Source organism: Capra hircus, chromosome 3 (genome assembly GCF_001704415.2).
Source record: "Capra hircus breed San Clemente chromosome 3, ASM170441v1, whole genome shotgun sequence".
Classification (NCBI taxonomy): domain Eukaryota; kingdom Metazoa; phylum Chordata; class Mammalia; order Artiodactyla; family Bovidae; genus Capra; species Capra hircus.
The window spans coordinates 103,962,914-103,976,753 of NC_030810.1; the positions used below are offsets into that span (position 1 = coordinate 103,962,914).

The 13,840-nt window shown below is 51.2% G+C and overlaps 1 protein-coding gene across 1 annotated transcript in view; it reads left to right on the forward strand.

Annotated features, from left to right (window-relative positions):
- Positions 6,045–13,840, forward strand: part of IL6R (interleukin 6 receptor) — a 55,026-nt gene continuing 47,230 nt past the window's right edge. The window contains exon 1 of the mRNA XM_018046192.1: positions 6,045–6,446. Coding sequence (XP_017901681.1) covers positions 6,128–6,446 — 319 coding nt within the window. The 5' untranslated portion in view covers positions 6,045–6,127. The remainder of the gene's footprint in view (positions 6,447–13,840) is intronic.

A 13,840-nucleotide genomic window follows, 5' to 3' on the forward strand; every position in this document is an offset into this window, starting at 1 on the left:
TTCAGTTGCTCAGTCGTGTCCGACTGTCTGCGACCCCATGAATCGCAGCATGCCAGGCCTCCCTGTCCATCACCAACTCCTGGAGTTCACTCAGACTCACGTCCATCCAGTCAGTGATGCCATCCAGCCATCTCATCCTCTGTCGTCCCCTTCTCCTCCTGCCCCCAATCCCTCCCAGCATTAGAGTCTTTTCCAGTGAGTCAACTCTTCACATGAGGTGGCCAAAGTACTGGAGTTTCAGCTTTAGCATCATTCCTTCCAAAGAAATCCCAGGGCTGATCTCCTTCAGAATGGACTGGTTGGATCTCCTTGCAGTCCAAGGGACTCTCAAGAGTCTTCTCCAACACCACAGTTCAAAAGCATCAATTCTTCGGTGTTCAGCCTTCTTCACAGTCCAACTCTCACATCCATACATGACCATAGGAAAAACCATAGCCTTGACTAGACGGACCTTAGTACGCAAAGTAATGTCTCTGCCTTTGAATATGCTATCTAGGTTGGTCATAGCTTTTCTTCCAAGAAGTAAGCGTCTTTTAATTTCATGGCTGCAGTCACCATCTGCAGTGATTTTGGAGCCCAAAAAAATAAAGTCTGACACTGTTTCCACTGTTTCCCATCTATTTCCCATGAAGTGATGGGACCAGATGCCATGATCTTCGTTTTCTGAATGTTGAGCTTTAAGCCAACTTTTTCACTCTCCTCTTTGACTTTCATCAAGAGGCTTTTTAGCTCCTCTTCACTTTCTGCCATAAGGGTGGTGTCATCTGCATATCTGAGGTTATTGATATTTCTCCCGGCAATCTTGATTCCAGCTTATGTTTCTTCCAGTCCAGCGTTTCTCATGATGTACTCCGCATATAAGTTAAATAAGCAGGGTGACACTATACAGCCTTGACGTACTCCTTTCCCTATTTGGAAGCAGTCTGTTGTTCCATGTCCAGTTCTAACTGTTGATTCCTGACCTGTATACAGATTTCTCAAGAGGCGGGTTAGGGGGTCTGGTATTCCCATCTCTTTCAGAATTTTCCACAGAGGCCTAATCTCTTCTGTCAAAGATGAGAGAGGACTTGCTTCTTGAGAAACAGTCTGATAAAACTCACATGAAAAGGAGAAGTCTTTTAAAAGATAAAAGTCTGATAAAAAGACCTACTGTATAGCTCAGGGAACTACCCTCAATATTTTGTATAAGGAGATAGAATCTGAAAAAATACATATAGATATGTAACTGAATCACTTTGCTGTACACCTGAAACTAATACAACATTGTAAATTAACTATGGAATCCTAGTGTTAGTCGCTCAGCTACATCTAACTCTTTGAAACTCCATGGACTGTAGCCCGCCAGGCTCCTCTGTCTATGGAATTCTCCAGGCAAGAATACTGGAGTGGGTTGCCACTTCCTCCTCCAGAGGATCTTCCCAATCCAGGGATGAAAACTGGGTCTCCTGCCCTGGGGGCAGATTCTTTACCATCTGAGCCAGCAGGGTATACAAAAAATGGTGCCAGTCCAGAGCTTCCCTCTCTAGGGGAACCAGGGTAACTGCAGGGACTCACACTGGGGATGGGGAGAGGGTCTGGGAGGCCCAAGGAAGGGGCCATACCAAGCGCCAGGGACCATCTGCCTACTCTTCCCTCCTAATCTACCCACCGTCGAGTGCCCACTGTGATGGGGTCCACGGATGTGCTGCAGCGCCCCGGTCCTGTGCCCACTGCGCCCTCCCTTCAAGGAGAGTTCTGGGTCAAGAGCCAGACTTCAGAGCTGCCAGGTACCAGCTGCACTGTCCTGAACAAGTCACCTCACTTCTCTGAGCCTCAGGGTACTTTTCTGAATTTGGGGGACAATGTATATCACCTAGTTGTCAGGGTTAAGAAATTCAAAAGCGATCACGCTGTGAAAGAACTTTGTAAGCAGCGCGGTTCCCTAAGAGAGGAGCCTGGGTTAAAGTTCTTGCTGTACTTCTACGGCACGATGCCTGCAGTGTGTTTAACAACCCCAGGACCCGCAGCCGTCAGCCCTGTCTGGTCCTCACTTCTGATTTCCAGTGACTTGCTATCCCCGTCCCCACTCCTCAGTTCACCTTGGAGCTCTTGCCAAGTCTGTGTCCCTGGCAGGCCTGAGTCTTCGCCTTTTCCTGGGGGTAAGAAGCTGGGCCTGAGACCAGGTGACTCCCATGGGTGCTGGTTATCAGGAATCAGGTCTGGGAGAAGGCAAGTCAGGCTGAACCAAGCACGTATGTTCCCTTTTCTTTCTTATCAGTATTTTTCATCATAAAGCCTGGAACATTGGCCCATGATTTTTGAACCTATATTTAGTGCAGAGTTCAGTTCAGTTCAGTTCAGTCACTCAGTCATATCTGACTCTTTGCCACCCCAGGAACTGCAGCACACCAGGCCTCCCTGTCCATCACCAGTTCCTGGAGTCCACCCAAACCCATGTCCATTGAGTCGGTGATGCCATCCAACCATCTCATCCTCTGTCGTCCCCTTCTCCTCCTGCCCTCAATCTTTCCCAGCATCAGGGTCTTTTCCAGTGAGTCAGTTCTTCACATCAGGTGGCTAAAGTATTGGAGTTTCAGCTTCAGCATCAGTCCTTCCAAAGAATACCCAGGACTGATCTCCTTTAGGATGGACTGGTTGAATCTCCTTGCAGTCCAAGGGACTCTCAAGAGTCTTCTCCAACACAGCAGTGAGTTCAGGTGGGGCTTGATGGAGGTCAGAGAGCTTGCTCAACTGTGTTTCAGGGGAGGCCATATCTCCCCAACAAAGGGCCTCCATATGCCATGCCCTGCTCAGCAGTGTGGATAGAGATGAGTTTTAGGTGTGGCAGGAGAGATGGGGTGGTGGAGTTATTTTGTTGTTGCTGTCGTTTTTTTTGATTGATTTCATTTGTTTATGGCTGTGCTGGGCCTTCACTGCTGTGTGAGCTTTTCTCTAGTTTTATTGTGTGGGTTTCTCATTGGGGTGGCTTCTTTTGTGGAGGAGCACGGGCTCTAGGGCCCACGGGCTTCAGTAGGTGGGGCACAGGGGCTCAGTAGTTGCAGTTCTCAGGGTCTAGAGCACAGGCTCAATTGTTGTGATGCGCTGGCTTTGTTGCTCTGCAGCATGTGGGATCTTCTGGATCAGGGATGGTCTCCTGCATTGGCAGGTGGATTCTTTACCACTGAGCCACCAGGGAAGGCCAGCACGGAGTTCTGAGACAGCACAGAGACAAGCCACCTAATCCGACCTCCTGGATGATAGGATTCCAGAGAAGAAGCCACCTTCCTGGAGAAGACATCCCAGCTAAGTCTTTTTATTTTTTAAATTTAGCTTTTTTGGGGGGCTGTGCTAGGTCTTCATTGTTGTACTTGGGGCAAGTGGGGGCTACACTTTGCTGCCTTGTGGTGGCTTCTCTTGTGGGGGAACAAAGACTCTAGGCATTCAGGGTGCAGTAGTTGAAGGAGGGCTCAGTAGCTACATCTGAAGGGTGAGTAGGGTGTAGGACAAAGGAGGGTGTTGACTGAAAAAAAAAGCACAACCTAAAAGTTGAGAGTTGTATTTTATTCGGTGGACATTCTTAGGACTTCAAGACAGCATCTCACATAAATCTGAGACTGCTCCAAAGAAGCAAGAGGGAAACCAGGATATACAGGCATTTTTGCAACAAAAGATTGGGTAGTCAGAACATCAAAAGATTACTGTTAAAAGAAACCAGATACCTCAAGTTAAGCGAAGATGTAAGAGTCAGATCTCACTGCAATCATTCCTTTGTTATATGCCTCAAATACCCGGGGCCAGTATCCTGTGCTTTCTCATCCCGAGTCTCCTCAGGGAGTACCAGTTGAGGGGTGGCTGCATCTAGCTGACTGTTGTATGAACTTGGCAGTGGGCAACCCATTTGTCTCCATCCTGAGTTCCCTCAGCGCTCATCATCCGGTTGGCAGGGTGATTCTTGACGGCTATAACATCCTTTGTTTACTGATATGGCAGGCGATATTTCAGTTCTCCAGGGGAATTTCTGGCAGAAAGTACAGCTTGAACAAAGGTGTGGAGATGAGAAAGCATATAGAACACTGTAGAGACAGAATTATATTCAAGCTTGGAGATGCAGAAAATGAGGCTGAGAAGATAGAGATAGGCCCGATCTTTCTTTTATTGTTGCTCTCATCATACACATCAGGAAACGGAGGCTCTGAGAGGTTAAGTAGCTTGCTCTTAGTCACACAGTCAGCAAATGGCAGAACTGAGATGGGAGCTTGATCCGACTCTGGAACACAGGCTCCAGGTGGTGAATTAGACAGGGCAGCCCACTTTGATGCAGGACCTAGGTGGGGTCTGACACACCCATTCTTGAGCTTTAACACAGAGGGCTTTCTGAAGACTTCTGGTTTCAGTCCCCTTTGATTTTTTTTCAGGTCTGCCACAAAGAGCGGGCGGGGGAAGGGGGCAACCATAGTGGGAACTGCTCCCTGCAACCCTATTTTAAATATCAGGAGAGGGGACTTCTCTGGTGGTCCAGTGGCTAAGACTTTGCATTCTCAATGCAGGGGGCCTGGGTTCATCCCTGGTCAGGGAACTGGATCCCCATGCTGCAACCAAGACTTGACACAATCAAATAAATTTTAAAAGAGAAGTATTTTTTTTTAATAAGTAAATATCAGGAGAGAGAGCTTGTGGTAAAAAATATTTAGCTTCCAACATGCTTTTTCCCCCTCTGCGGGTGTGGCTAAAGCAAGCCCTCTGAACTAGCCTCTATCAGGTCAGGGGTGGGGTCAGGGCACGTGTCTGGTCCTTCCAGGCACTGCTGATGGGTGGTTCCCAAAGAGAAACACAGAGGCCCCTGGGTCTGAGCTCTGCGTTTCAGAAGCTGTGTTTCTTCAGTCCAGGTCCCATCCACCCGGGCTTCCATCGGGCCACACCCATTATGTTATCCCAGGAACCTGGATCCTGGTTCGGATCTGCCTAAAGCCCAAATGGAAAGTGAAAGTGAAGTAGCTCAGTTGTGTCCGACTCTTTGCGACCCCGTGGACTGTAGCCCACCAGGCTCCTCCGTCCATGGGATTCTCCAGGCAAGAATACTGGAGTGGGTTGCCATTTCCTTCTCCAGGGATCTTCCCGACCGAGGGATCGAACCCGGGTCTCCCGCATTGCAGGCAGCCGCTTTAGTCTCTGACCCACCAGGGAAGCCCAAATGGAAAAGCACATTCTAATTAGCAGCTGCCCTGCCAGAAACTTCTCAGCCTAGACCTTGTTTCAGCACTTTTCATTCCCTCCAAACTCAGCCGTGAGGCCACCCTGTCAGCTTCAGGCTCCTTGGGGAACCTTGGTGGGCTCTTTCAAGAGGTGTTTGTGGTTGCTTCTGAAAAGCTGAGTTCCAGTTTCTGTCTGTCAGATGGGGAGGGCGGACACGCACGTTTTGACACCTTCCACCTGGACCCTGTGTCAGGTGCATAGATCACAACCACAGCCACAGTGTCTTCATAACTATCCTGACAGACTTCCTTATATCTGACAGGTGAGGAAACAGAAACTCAAGGGAATTGTAGTCACAGACACAGTAGGTGGAGGTCTGGATGGGAACCCAGGTCTCAAGCCTCTTCCAAAGCCCAAACCTTTTCCTTGCCAGTACTGCGGGGGACAGACAGGCACGGGGAAAGAATGCACCTTTACTGCAGTGAGTCTCCCGATGCCTCAGCCCAGATCCATTAAATCAGAATCTCTGGGTGTGGGAACCAGACACTGATGGTTTTAAGGGCGCCCAGGTGGTTCAGAGGGGCAGAAAGGGCTGCCAAGCCCTGCTTTACTGTAACTGTAAGAGGCACATCGCCTCCTCCAGCGCTCTCCAGGTGCTCCTTTCACAGAGTAATCCTGGTCACGAAACCAAAAATCAAAACCGAGCCAGTGGTGTCTAATTCCCCTGCTCTGATCAACAGAAGTAGGGGGAGGGTCCCCGGCCGAGCTCGCCCCCGCGGGGTTCAGGTGCGGCGCGGCGGCAGGAAGCCACCCCCTCCGCTCGGCCGGTGCGCGGGGCTGTTGCGCCATCCTCCTCGACTTTCGTAACAGCACCCTGGGACAGCCGAGAGACAGCTCCAGGGCGAGTTCCTCAAATGTTTTCCTGCGTTGTCGGGACCGTCCGCGGTTCTGAGTCATGTGCAAGTGGGAAGTCGCACTGACACTGAGCTCGGCCAGAGGGAGCCGAGCCGAGAGCGGCGCAGGGCTCGGGGACTCGCCGTGCGTGCGGAGAGCGGGCCCCTCGGGGATGGGGGCTGCCCTCCGCCCGGCCGCCCGCCCGCTGCCCCGCCCCAGCCGTCGGCTCCCGGCCAGCCCGCCGGCCCGCCAGCCCGCCTCTCTGGGAACATGGGGCATTAGCCGAGGAGGAAGCATGCTGGCCGTCCGCTGCGCGCTGCTGACCGCCCTCCTCGCCGCGTCCGGGACGGCGCTGGCCTTGGAGGGCTGCCCCGCGCCGGGTAAGGGCTTCGGGCGCTTCCGGAGGGCTGGGGCAGCCGGCGGGTGGGGGAACCGAGGTGGCTGCGGTAGACGCTGGGCGGCGGAGGGAGGCAGGGGGCGGTGACGGCTTCCCCTGTCCCGGGCTAGCTGGGGTCCCCGCGGCACAAGGTGCGGCCCCGGGCTCCCCGAGCTGTTCCCCCGCGGGCGCTCGCTCGCGCGCCCCCTTGCTGCGTCCTGCTGCTTCGGCCCGGCGCGCTCTCCCCGTGACTTCTCTGCCTCCGGTAAGCTCTCTGCGATCCTCGTACAGGACGTGGTGTATTCTCAGCAACCCGATCCTCGGGTCTCCTTCCCAGGGCCCCCAGGAGTCCTTACACAACGGCGTCCTGGGTTACTTTAAAAGGAGATGCCCTAGCGGAGTGGAATTCCTGCCCCGGGCGTCCTTTATGCCAGCGCCGCCTTTGCCCCTCAGCTTTTGGAGAAGGCATCCCGCCTGGTTCTCCACTCGGACCCCGGGTTGATGTGTGGATGACAGTGCCCTGACTGTGAAGGGAGTGACATCATATGGGCTCTGAATCACGGACCTTCCTGCCGTTCGCTGCCTGCACTTGCTTAGGCAGACACCGGCTCTAGCAAGCCCTGTGCCTCAGATCTGGGAATTGAAGCCAAGTAAGGAGGTTTGGCCAGGGGGTTGAGACGTCTTGAGACTGGCACACACTGGACTCCACTTTCAGACGAGAGAAGGAGGGGTGGGGCAGAGGGCACAGGGCACTTCTTGCTCCTGTGGACTGTAACGTGCCGCTGGCCGAGTCCTCTCTCTGGCCTCTGGCGGCGTGCCCTGCAGCGCGTCTAAGGTTCTCTTCTGGAGGACCCTTTCCCCAGAGGTCTATTTTAGGGTCTGAAGGCTTCTTTGAGGCCTCAGTGGAAACCCAAGGGGGCAGCCGGCAGGCTTCTGGGAATAGACGGCTGGGGGCCGGTGGCTCTGGCTTCCACTGCTAGACCACACTGTGCCCCTGCCCTGGGTGAACACCTTCAGACGTTCTTCCCTGCTGGAGAGAACCAGGGGCTGGTGTGCCTGCAGCTCCTTTTGCCTTCTGAATGGTTGTGATCGTTGTGCTTCAAGGAGGAAAGAAAAGGGATTCCTTTTCACAGCACATGTTTATAACCCCAACCGGTAACAGGGGCTGTGGAAGGCCTCCTGTGCTTTGCACACATTCTCTGCTGGATCTGAGTAATACTTTGTTCCAGAGAGGAGGCCAGCATTTAGAGAGGTTGGGTCGGAAAGTTTTCAGGCCGGCTTGGTGGAGGCCCACCCCTCCAAGGCGCTGTGCTCCGATGTGGTAGACCCCTAAGACCTCCAAATGGAGAACTAGCCTGGCAAGCAGAGCTGGGGGTGTCTCGAGGACAACCTGGCCATCACCCCTGGCTGACCAAGTGCTGGTCAGAGGAGGCCAAGGGAAGGAGAGGCCTGGGTCTGCCCGGTGTTCTATCAGAGAGAGGCAAGGCAGGGTTGAGGCCTGGGGCACCCAGCAGGGAGCAAGCCTTCTCTGCCTGCCTCTGTTGCTACTCACACCACCCCCCAGGGCACCTGCCCCAGGGAGGTTACTGCTGTAGCTGTTGCTTCCTTTTTCTCCTAAGTGGCTATAGAGCACTGCAAGGGCGGTTGCAGTCAGTTCTCCGTTTTCCTGGTGCTCAGGTTGGTTGGGCGAGGTGGTCTCAAGGCCTGGACAGCCTTGTGAAAAAGGCAGAACTGAGAGTTTGGGGAGGAAGTGAAAGCCCTCCCAGTTCAGAAGGAACATGCAGAGAGGTAGAAAATACCCAGCTCCCCTCCCACACCCACACAGAACTCAACCCACAAACTTGAGAGCAAAAATAAAGACATTGTACAGGAAGCATGGAGCAAATGACTGTGAGATATCTTGCTTTGGAGAAGTGAGGGGCCGAGCTGAGTAGCAGAGGCTGGAGTTGGTTTAGAGGGGAAATCCGCTGACTCTCCTGGCTGTGGGCCCTTATAGCCAGGAGGCGTGTTTTCCTTGGGATCAGCCGCTGCCCACACATCCGAGAGCTGGCAGGGCTGCGCAAGTGAACTGCTGTCTAGGGGCCTGGACTAGCTGGGACGTAGTTGTCAGGTGTGGAAGGCCTGGACATCTGTGACTGAGGTTCCTCTCGCCTTCTGTATTGCAAGACGGCGTACAAAACAGACACCTACACCTTTAAATCTCAAAGTCCTATCTTAACCTCTAAACTTCCCTTCAGGGCAGCCTCTTTCAGTTCCAGTGCCTACCTGCATTCCTCAGTCAGTTCAGTTCAACCACTCAGTCGTGCCGACTCTTTGTGACCCCATGGTCTGCAGCACGCCAGGCTTCCCTGTCCGTCACCAACTCCCGGAGCTTCCTCAAACTTATCTCCATTGAGTTGGTGACACCATCCAACCCTTCTCCTCCTGCCGTCAATCTTTCCCAGCATCAGGGTTTTTTCCAATGAGTCAGTTCTTCGCATCAGGTGGCCAAAGTATTGGAGTTTCAGCTTCAGCATCAGTCCTTTCAATGAATATTCAGGACTGATTTCCTTTAGGATGGACTGGTTGGATCTCCTTGCAGTCCAAGGGACTCTCAAGAGTTTTCTCCAACACCACAGTTCAAACGCATCAATTCTTCAGCACTGAGCTTTCTTTATACTCCACCTCTCATATCCATACATCACTACTGGAAAAACCATAGCTTTGACTAGACAGACCTTTGTTGGCAAAGTAATGTCTCTACTTTTTAATATACTATCTAGTTTGGTCATAACTTTTCTTCCAAGGAGCAAGCATCTTATAATTTCATGGCTGCATCCTCATCTGCAGTGATTTTGGAGCCCCCAAAATAAAGTCTGTCACTGTTTCCATTGTTACCCCAGCTATTTGCCATGAAGTGATGGGACCAGATGCTATGATCTTAGTCTTCTGTATGTTGGGTTTTAAGCCAACTTTTTCACTCTCCTCTTTCACTTTCATCAAGAGGCTCTTTAGTTCCTAGTCTCACCCTAAATCAATATTTCTCAAAAGGCTCATTCTGGGTCTGTTTGAATAAACATTGGTGTGTGTGTCTGTGTGTGTGTACCTGCCTGGGTGCCCTGGGAGTGGGGGGTGGGTACTTGACAAGAATGCTGATCCTTGGCCCCTGCCCCAGATTTACTGAAAAGAAATATTTGGAAGTAAGGCTCAGGAAATGTCCTTTTCAACAAATACCACTTGTGATTCACAAATTTGAGGGTAACTGGCTAAACGGTGCGATGAAGAACTTGAGGCAGGCCTTCCGTGCTGCTAGCTTCCAGTTGCCGGAAACCCCTCCTGCTTTAGCTCTACGTCCTGCTGTGCTGCGTGCCCTTAGTCGCTCAGTTGTGTCTGACTCTTTGCGACCCCACGGACTGCATGCAGCCTGCCAGGCTCCTCGGGTCCACGGGGACTCTCCAGGCAAGAATACTGGAGTGGGTTGCCATGCCCTCCTCCAGGGGATCTTCCCAACCCAGGGATCAAACCTGTGTCTTTCACATTGCAGGCAGATTCTTTACCGGCAGAGCCACCAGGGAAGCCCGCCTCTTGTTGACTCTGGCCCAGATGGTAAAGAATCTGCCTGCAATGCAGGAGATCCAAGTTTGATTCTGGGTTGAGAAGATCCCCTGGAGAAGGGAATGGCTAACCAACCCAATATTCTTGCCTGGAGAATCCCATGGACAGAGGAGTCTGGCGGACTACAGTCCATGGGATCTCAAAAAGTCGGACACAACTGAGCAATGAACACTTTCACTTGTTTTCACTTGTTTACTCACTGCCGAAAACGGTTATGAATCCTGTGAAGCCCTGGAATCAGCCACTTAGTGTAGTGAAGTGAAGTGAAAGTTGCTCAGTCATGTCCGACTCTTTATGACCCCATGGACTATACAGTCACCACCTAAAGACTGCCTAAAAGGAGTTTAAAAATGGTCAGGGGTGAATCCCTAGGAGGGACTGAGGAAACCCTCTGTCCCATCCTGCTTGGTGCCTGCTACTCAAGGACCAAGTTGTTGGGGGAGCGGGGTGGACCAAGATCCCAAGGCAGCAGGCACATCACATCTCTGACCCTCTGCGGCTTGGCCTGTGGACTGGGTTAACAAATCCTCCCCTTAAAGGGTGTTTGGAAGGATTACACAAAGCTGGTCCAGTTGCTTCACTTCCCCTCTGGTTCTCCTACCCCACCAGCCTTGCCTGCTACCAGCCCACCCAGTGAGCCAGAGCATTCCTATCACTGAATCTGGGCTTTTCCAGGTGAGGCTTAAAGATCTAGATTTGTTCTCTCTAATATGGTAGCCACTTACTAAGTAGGGCTGCTTGAATTTGAATTAATTAGAATGAAATCAAATTTAAAATGTAGTTCTTTCGTTGCACTAGTCACACTTGGCTCCCATATTGGACAGCAAAAGTATAGAGCATTTTGATAATTGCAGAAAGTTCTACTGGACAGCGCTTGGTCTTGAGTGCCAAGCAGTTTCTTCCAGAGATTTTCTGTTGCTTTTTATCCCTCTCTGGACCTTCTTTCCATTATGAACACAGCTCATCTTGAACAGTTAATGGTTAAGGTTTTGGAGCCAGACTGATCTCTGCCTAGCCCTGCCATGGAGAATAATGTGAGCTTCAGCAAGGGATTTTTACCATCTGAGATTTGCTGTCCTCATCTGGAAAATAGAAATAATATACTACCTCATAGGGTGGTTATGAAGGTGAAATGTGCTAAGTAAGGTACTACTCAGAGCACATAATGAGATCTCTAACACAGAGCGAGTGCTTAAATACATGTAGCCAATAATGTATTCATCTGAAAAAAACATTTTGAGCTCCTCTGATGTTCCAGGCACTATTCTAACAGCTGTGGATACAGCAGTGAGCCAAACAGACAAAATTCCTGGGCTCATTGGGGCTTCATTCTATTAGGGATGTAAATTAAATATATAGTATGATACTAGTGCTAAGGAGGAAAGGGCTTCCCTGGTGGCTCAGATGGTAAAGAATATGCCTGCAGTGCAAGAGAAACACAGATTTGATTCCGTGGTCAGAAAGATCCCCTGCAGGAGGGCACGGCAACCCACTCTAGTATTCTTGCCTGGAGAATCCCATGGACAGAGGGCCACACACAATCCATGGGTTGCAAAGAGTCAGACACACTGAGCAACTAAGCGCGCGCACACACACAGACACAAACAGACACAGACACACACTCAAGGAGGAAAAACAAAGCAGGGGATGGAGATAGGAACCATGTGTACAAACCAAGAAGGATGTGGAACTGATCTTTTTGAGGGGAAGCTGGGGAAGGTCTCACCACGAAGATGAGGTTGGAATGAAAGTCTGAGGAAATCTAAAAATATTGAGGGATTCTTGATACTTCCAACTTATGCAGGCAAATTCCTGCCTCCTCTTTAACAATCTGGTCCTACCTGAGGGCCTGTCGAGTTCTGGAGCAGAGGGCTCTGTCGGGACACTTGGATGCCCCTTGCCCTGGTGAAGTTTGGGTTTGTCTCTGGGGAAGCCAAGCCTGGGTCATCAGCTCTTTAGACTCCAGGTGGACAGGGAGGTTCTAGATGTCCTGTCCTTAATTGTCACTGAGGTGTTACGTCTTTGGAAGAGAGTCCTTGAGGACCGGAGTTGTAAGATAGCACAAAAAGAGGCTTTTAACTCTCAGACTCTGTTTGGTGAAGCCCTGGGGAGTTTCTTTGGGGTCATCTGTGTGCTTTACTCTCTTCTGCACTTGAGATCCAAAAAGGTCCAAAATCTCTGGTAGAGTCGGGGACTTTTCTGGCACGGTCCTGAGTTTGCCCTGACTTCCAGCCAGGCTGTCTCCCAATTCCTTCGTTCAGCTTCCCTCCACCTCCCAGCTTCCCTGCCTCTCTACCCTGAGGTTTACAGCAGCTGCCACCATCCTGGATGCTGACTCTACACTGAACTGTGCTAAGCTCTCTGCGCCTATGATCTCACTTACTCTTCACAGCAACTGTGTGTGAGAGGGGTCTTGGTGCCTGGCATAGAGAGGGTGGGCTGTCGGACCGCGGGTTTTGACGGGGGGTGGGGAGGAGATCAGAAAGTTGGTTTTAGACATGTTGAAACTGAACTGTCTTTTAGACAATGGAGAGAAGACGCTGAGGAGCTGGGTATAGGAGTCCAGAGTTTGGGGATGCAGACTGAGTTTGAGGTATGAATTTGGGAGTCGGCTGACGACAGAGGTTATGTCGAGTCTTGAGCATGGCTGAGATCACAGAGGGCGAGAATGTAGACGGAGAAGCGAAGAGGTCCTGGGCGGAGTCCTGGGGCACTCTGACCTGGAAGAGGGAGGAGGAGACAGACGATGAGGCCAGGGAAGCAGGAGGGGAACCAGGAGAGTTGTCCTGAAAACGCAGCGAGGACAGTGCGTCAAGAGCTGGGAACAGTTCAGTGGTGTCAGACCTGAGAGAGCAAGAAGACAGCCTGACCAGGGGACGTAGCCACCCTCAGGCTGTTGGTGACCTTGCCTTGCTGTGAGGCATTTGGGCAAAATGGTGGAGGCCTAAGGCTGACAGGAGTGGGCTAGAAAGAGAACAGGAGGAGAGAAACAGGAGCCAGCAAGTGGAGGCCACTCTCCTGAGGGTTTTACCTGTAAAGAGGAGGAAAGAAATGGAGTGTTCGTTGCCTGGAGAAGTGGGGTCTTGAAAAGACTTTTTAAAAAGATGACTGAAATCTCATCCTGTTTGTATGCTGATGAAAATAATCTAGTAGAGACCAAACATTGACAGAATTGCTGAGGCAGTGTCCTTGAGTAGGCGAAAGGAAACCGAGGCTCAGAGAGGTTAAGAAACTCACTCAAGATGGCACAGCAAGGAAATAACAGACTTTGCACCGAACCTTGCTCTTTCCACCGTATCACGGGTCGCCCACAGCTCCCACCCTTCTCAAAGCTCGGAGACATCAAGGGCATCGTTTCTTTTCTCAGTATTCTCAGAGACTTACCAACTCCATACACACTGATGTGGCAGAGACAGCTCTGATTTCGCCCCAGGAGTGTCCTTCTTCAGTATTTTTAAGAAGAACACTTAAGGCCCTGTGTATGTTTAAGCCGTTGCACTATAACCCCCTCCTCCCTGGTATACATTCATGCCACTTTGGGTCAGGGAAATGTTTTATAATCCCATGTCCCTGCAAATGAGCTTTCTGTATCTCTAAGCAAGGCAGCTGGGAGAGCAGAGAGAGAGAAAACATCTCAGGGGGTAGACAGTTCAGGCCTGTCTCTAGACTGTCCACTTACCAAATCAGCCAACCTTAAGCCAAGTCACTCTAAGCTCAGACAGACAGAGCAACACTTCTTGAGGCTGAAACAAACAAAATCAGGTGCTTGATTGCTGCTACTGATCTGAAGAGCCTATTTTGATG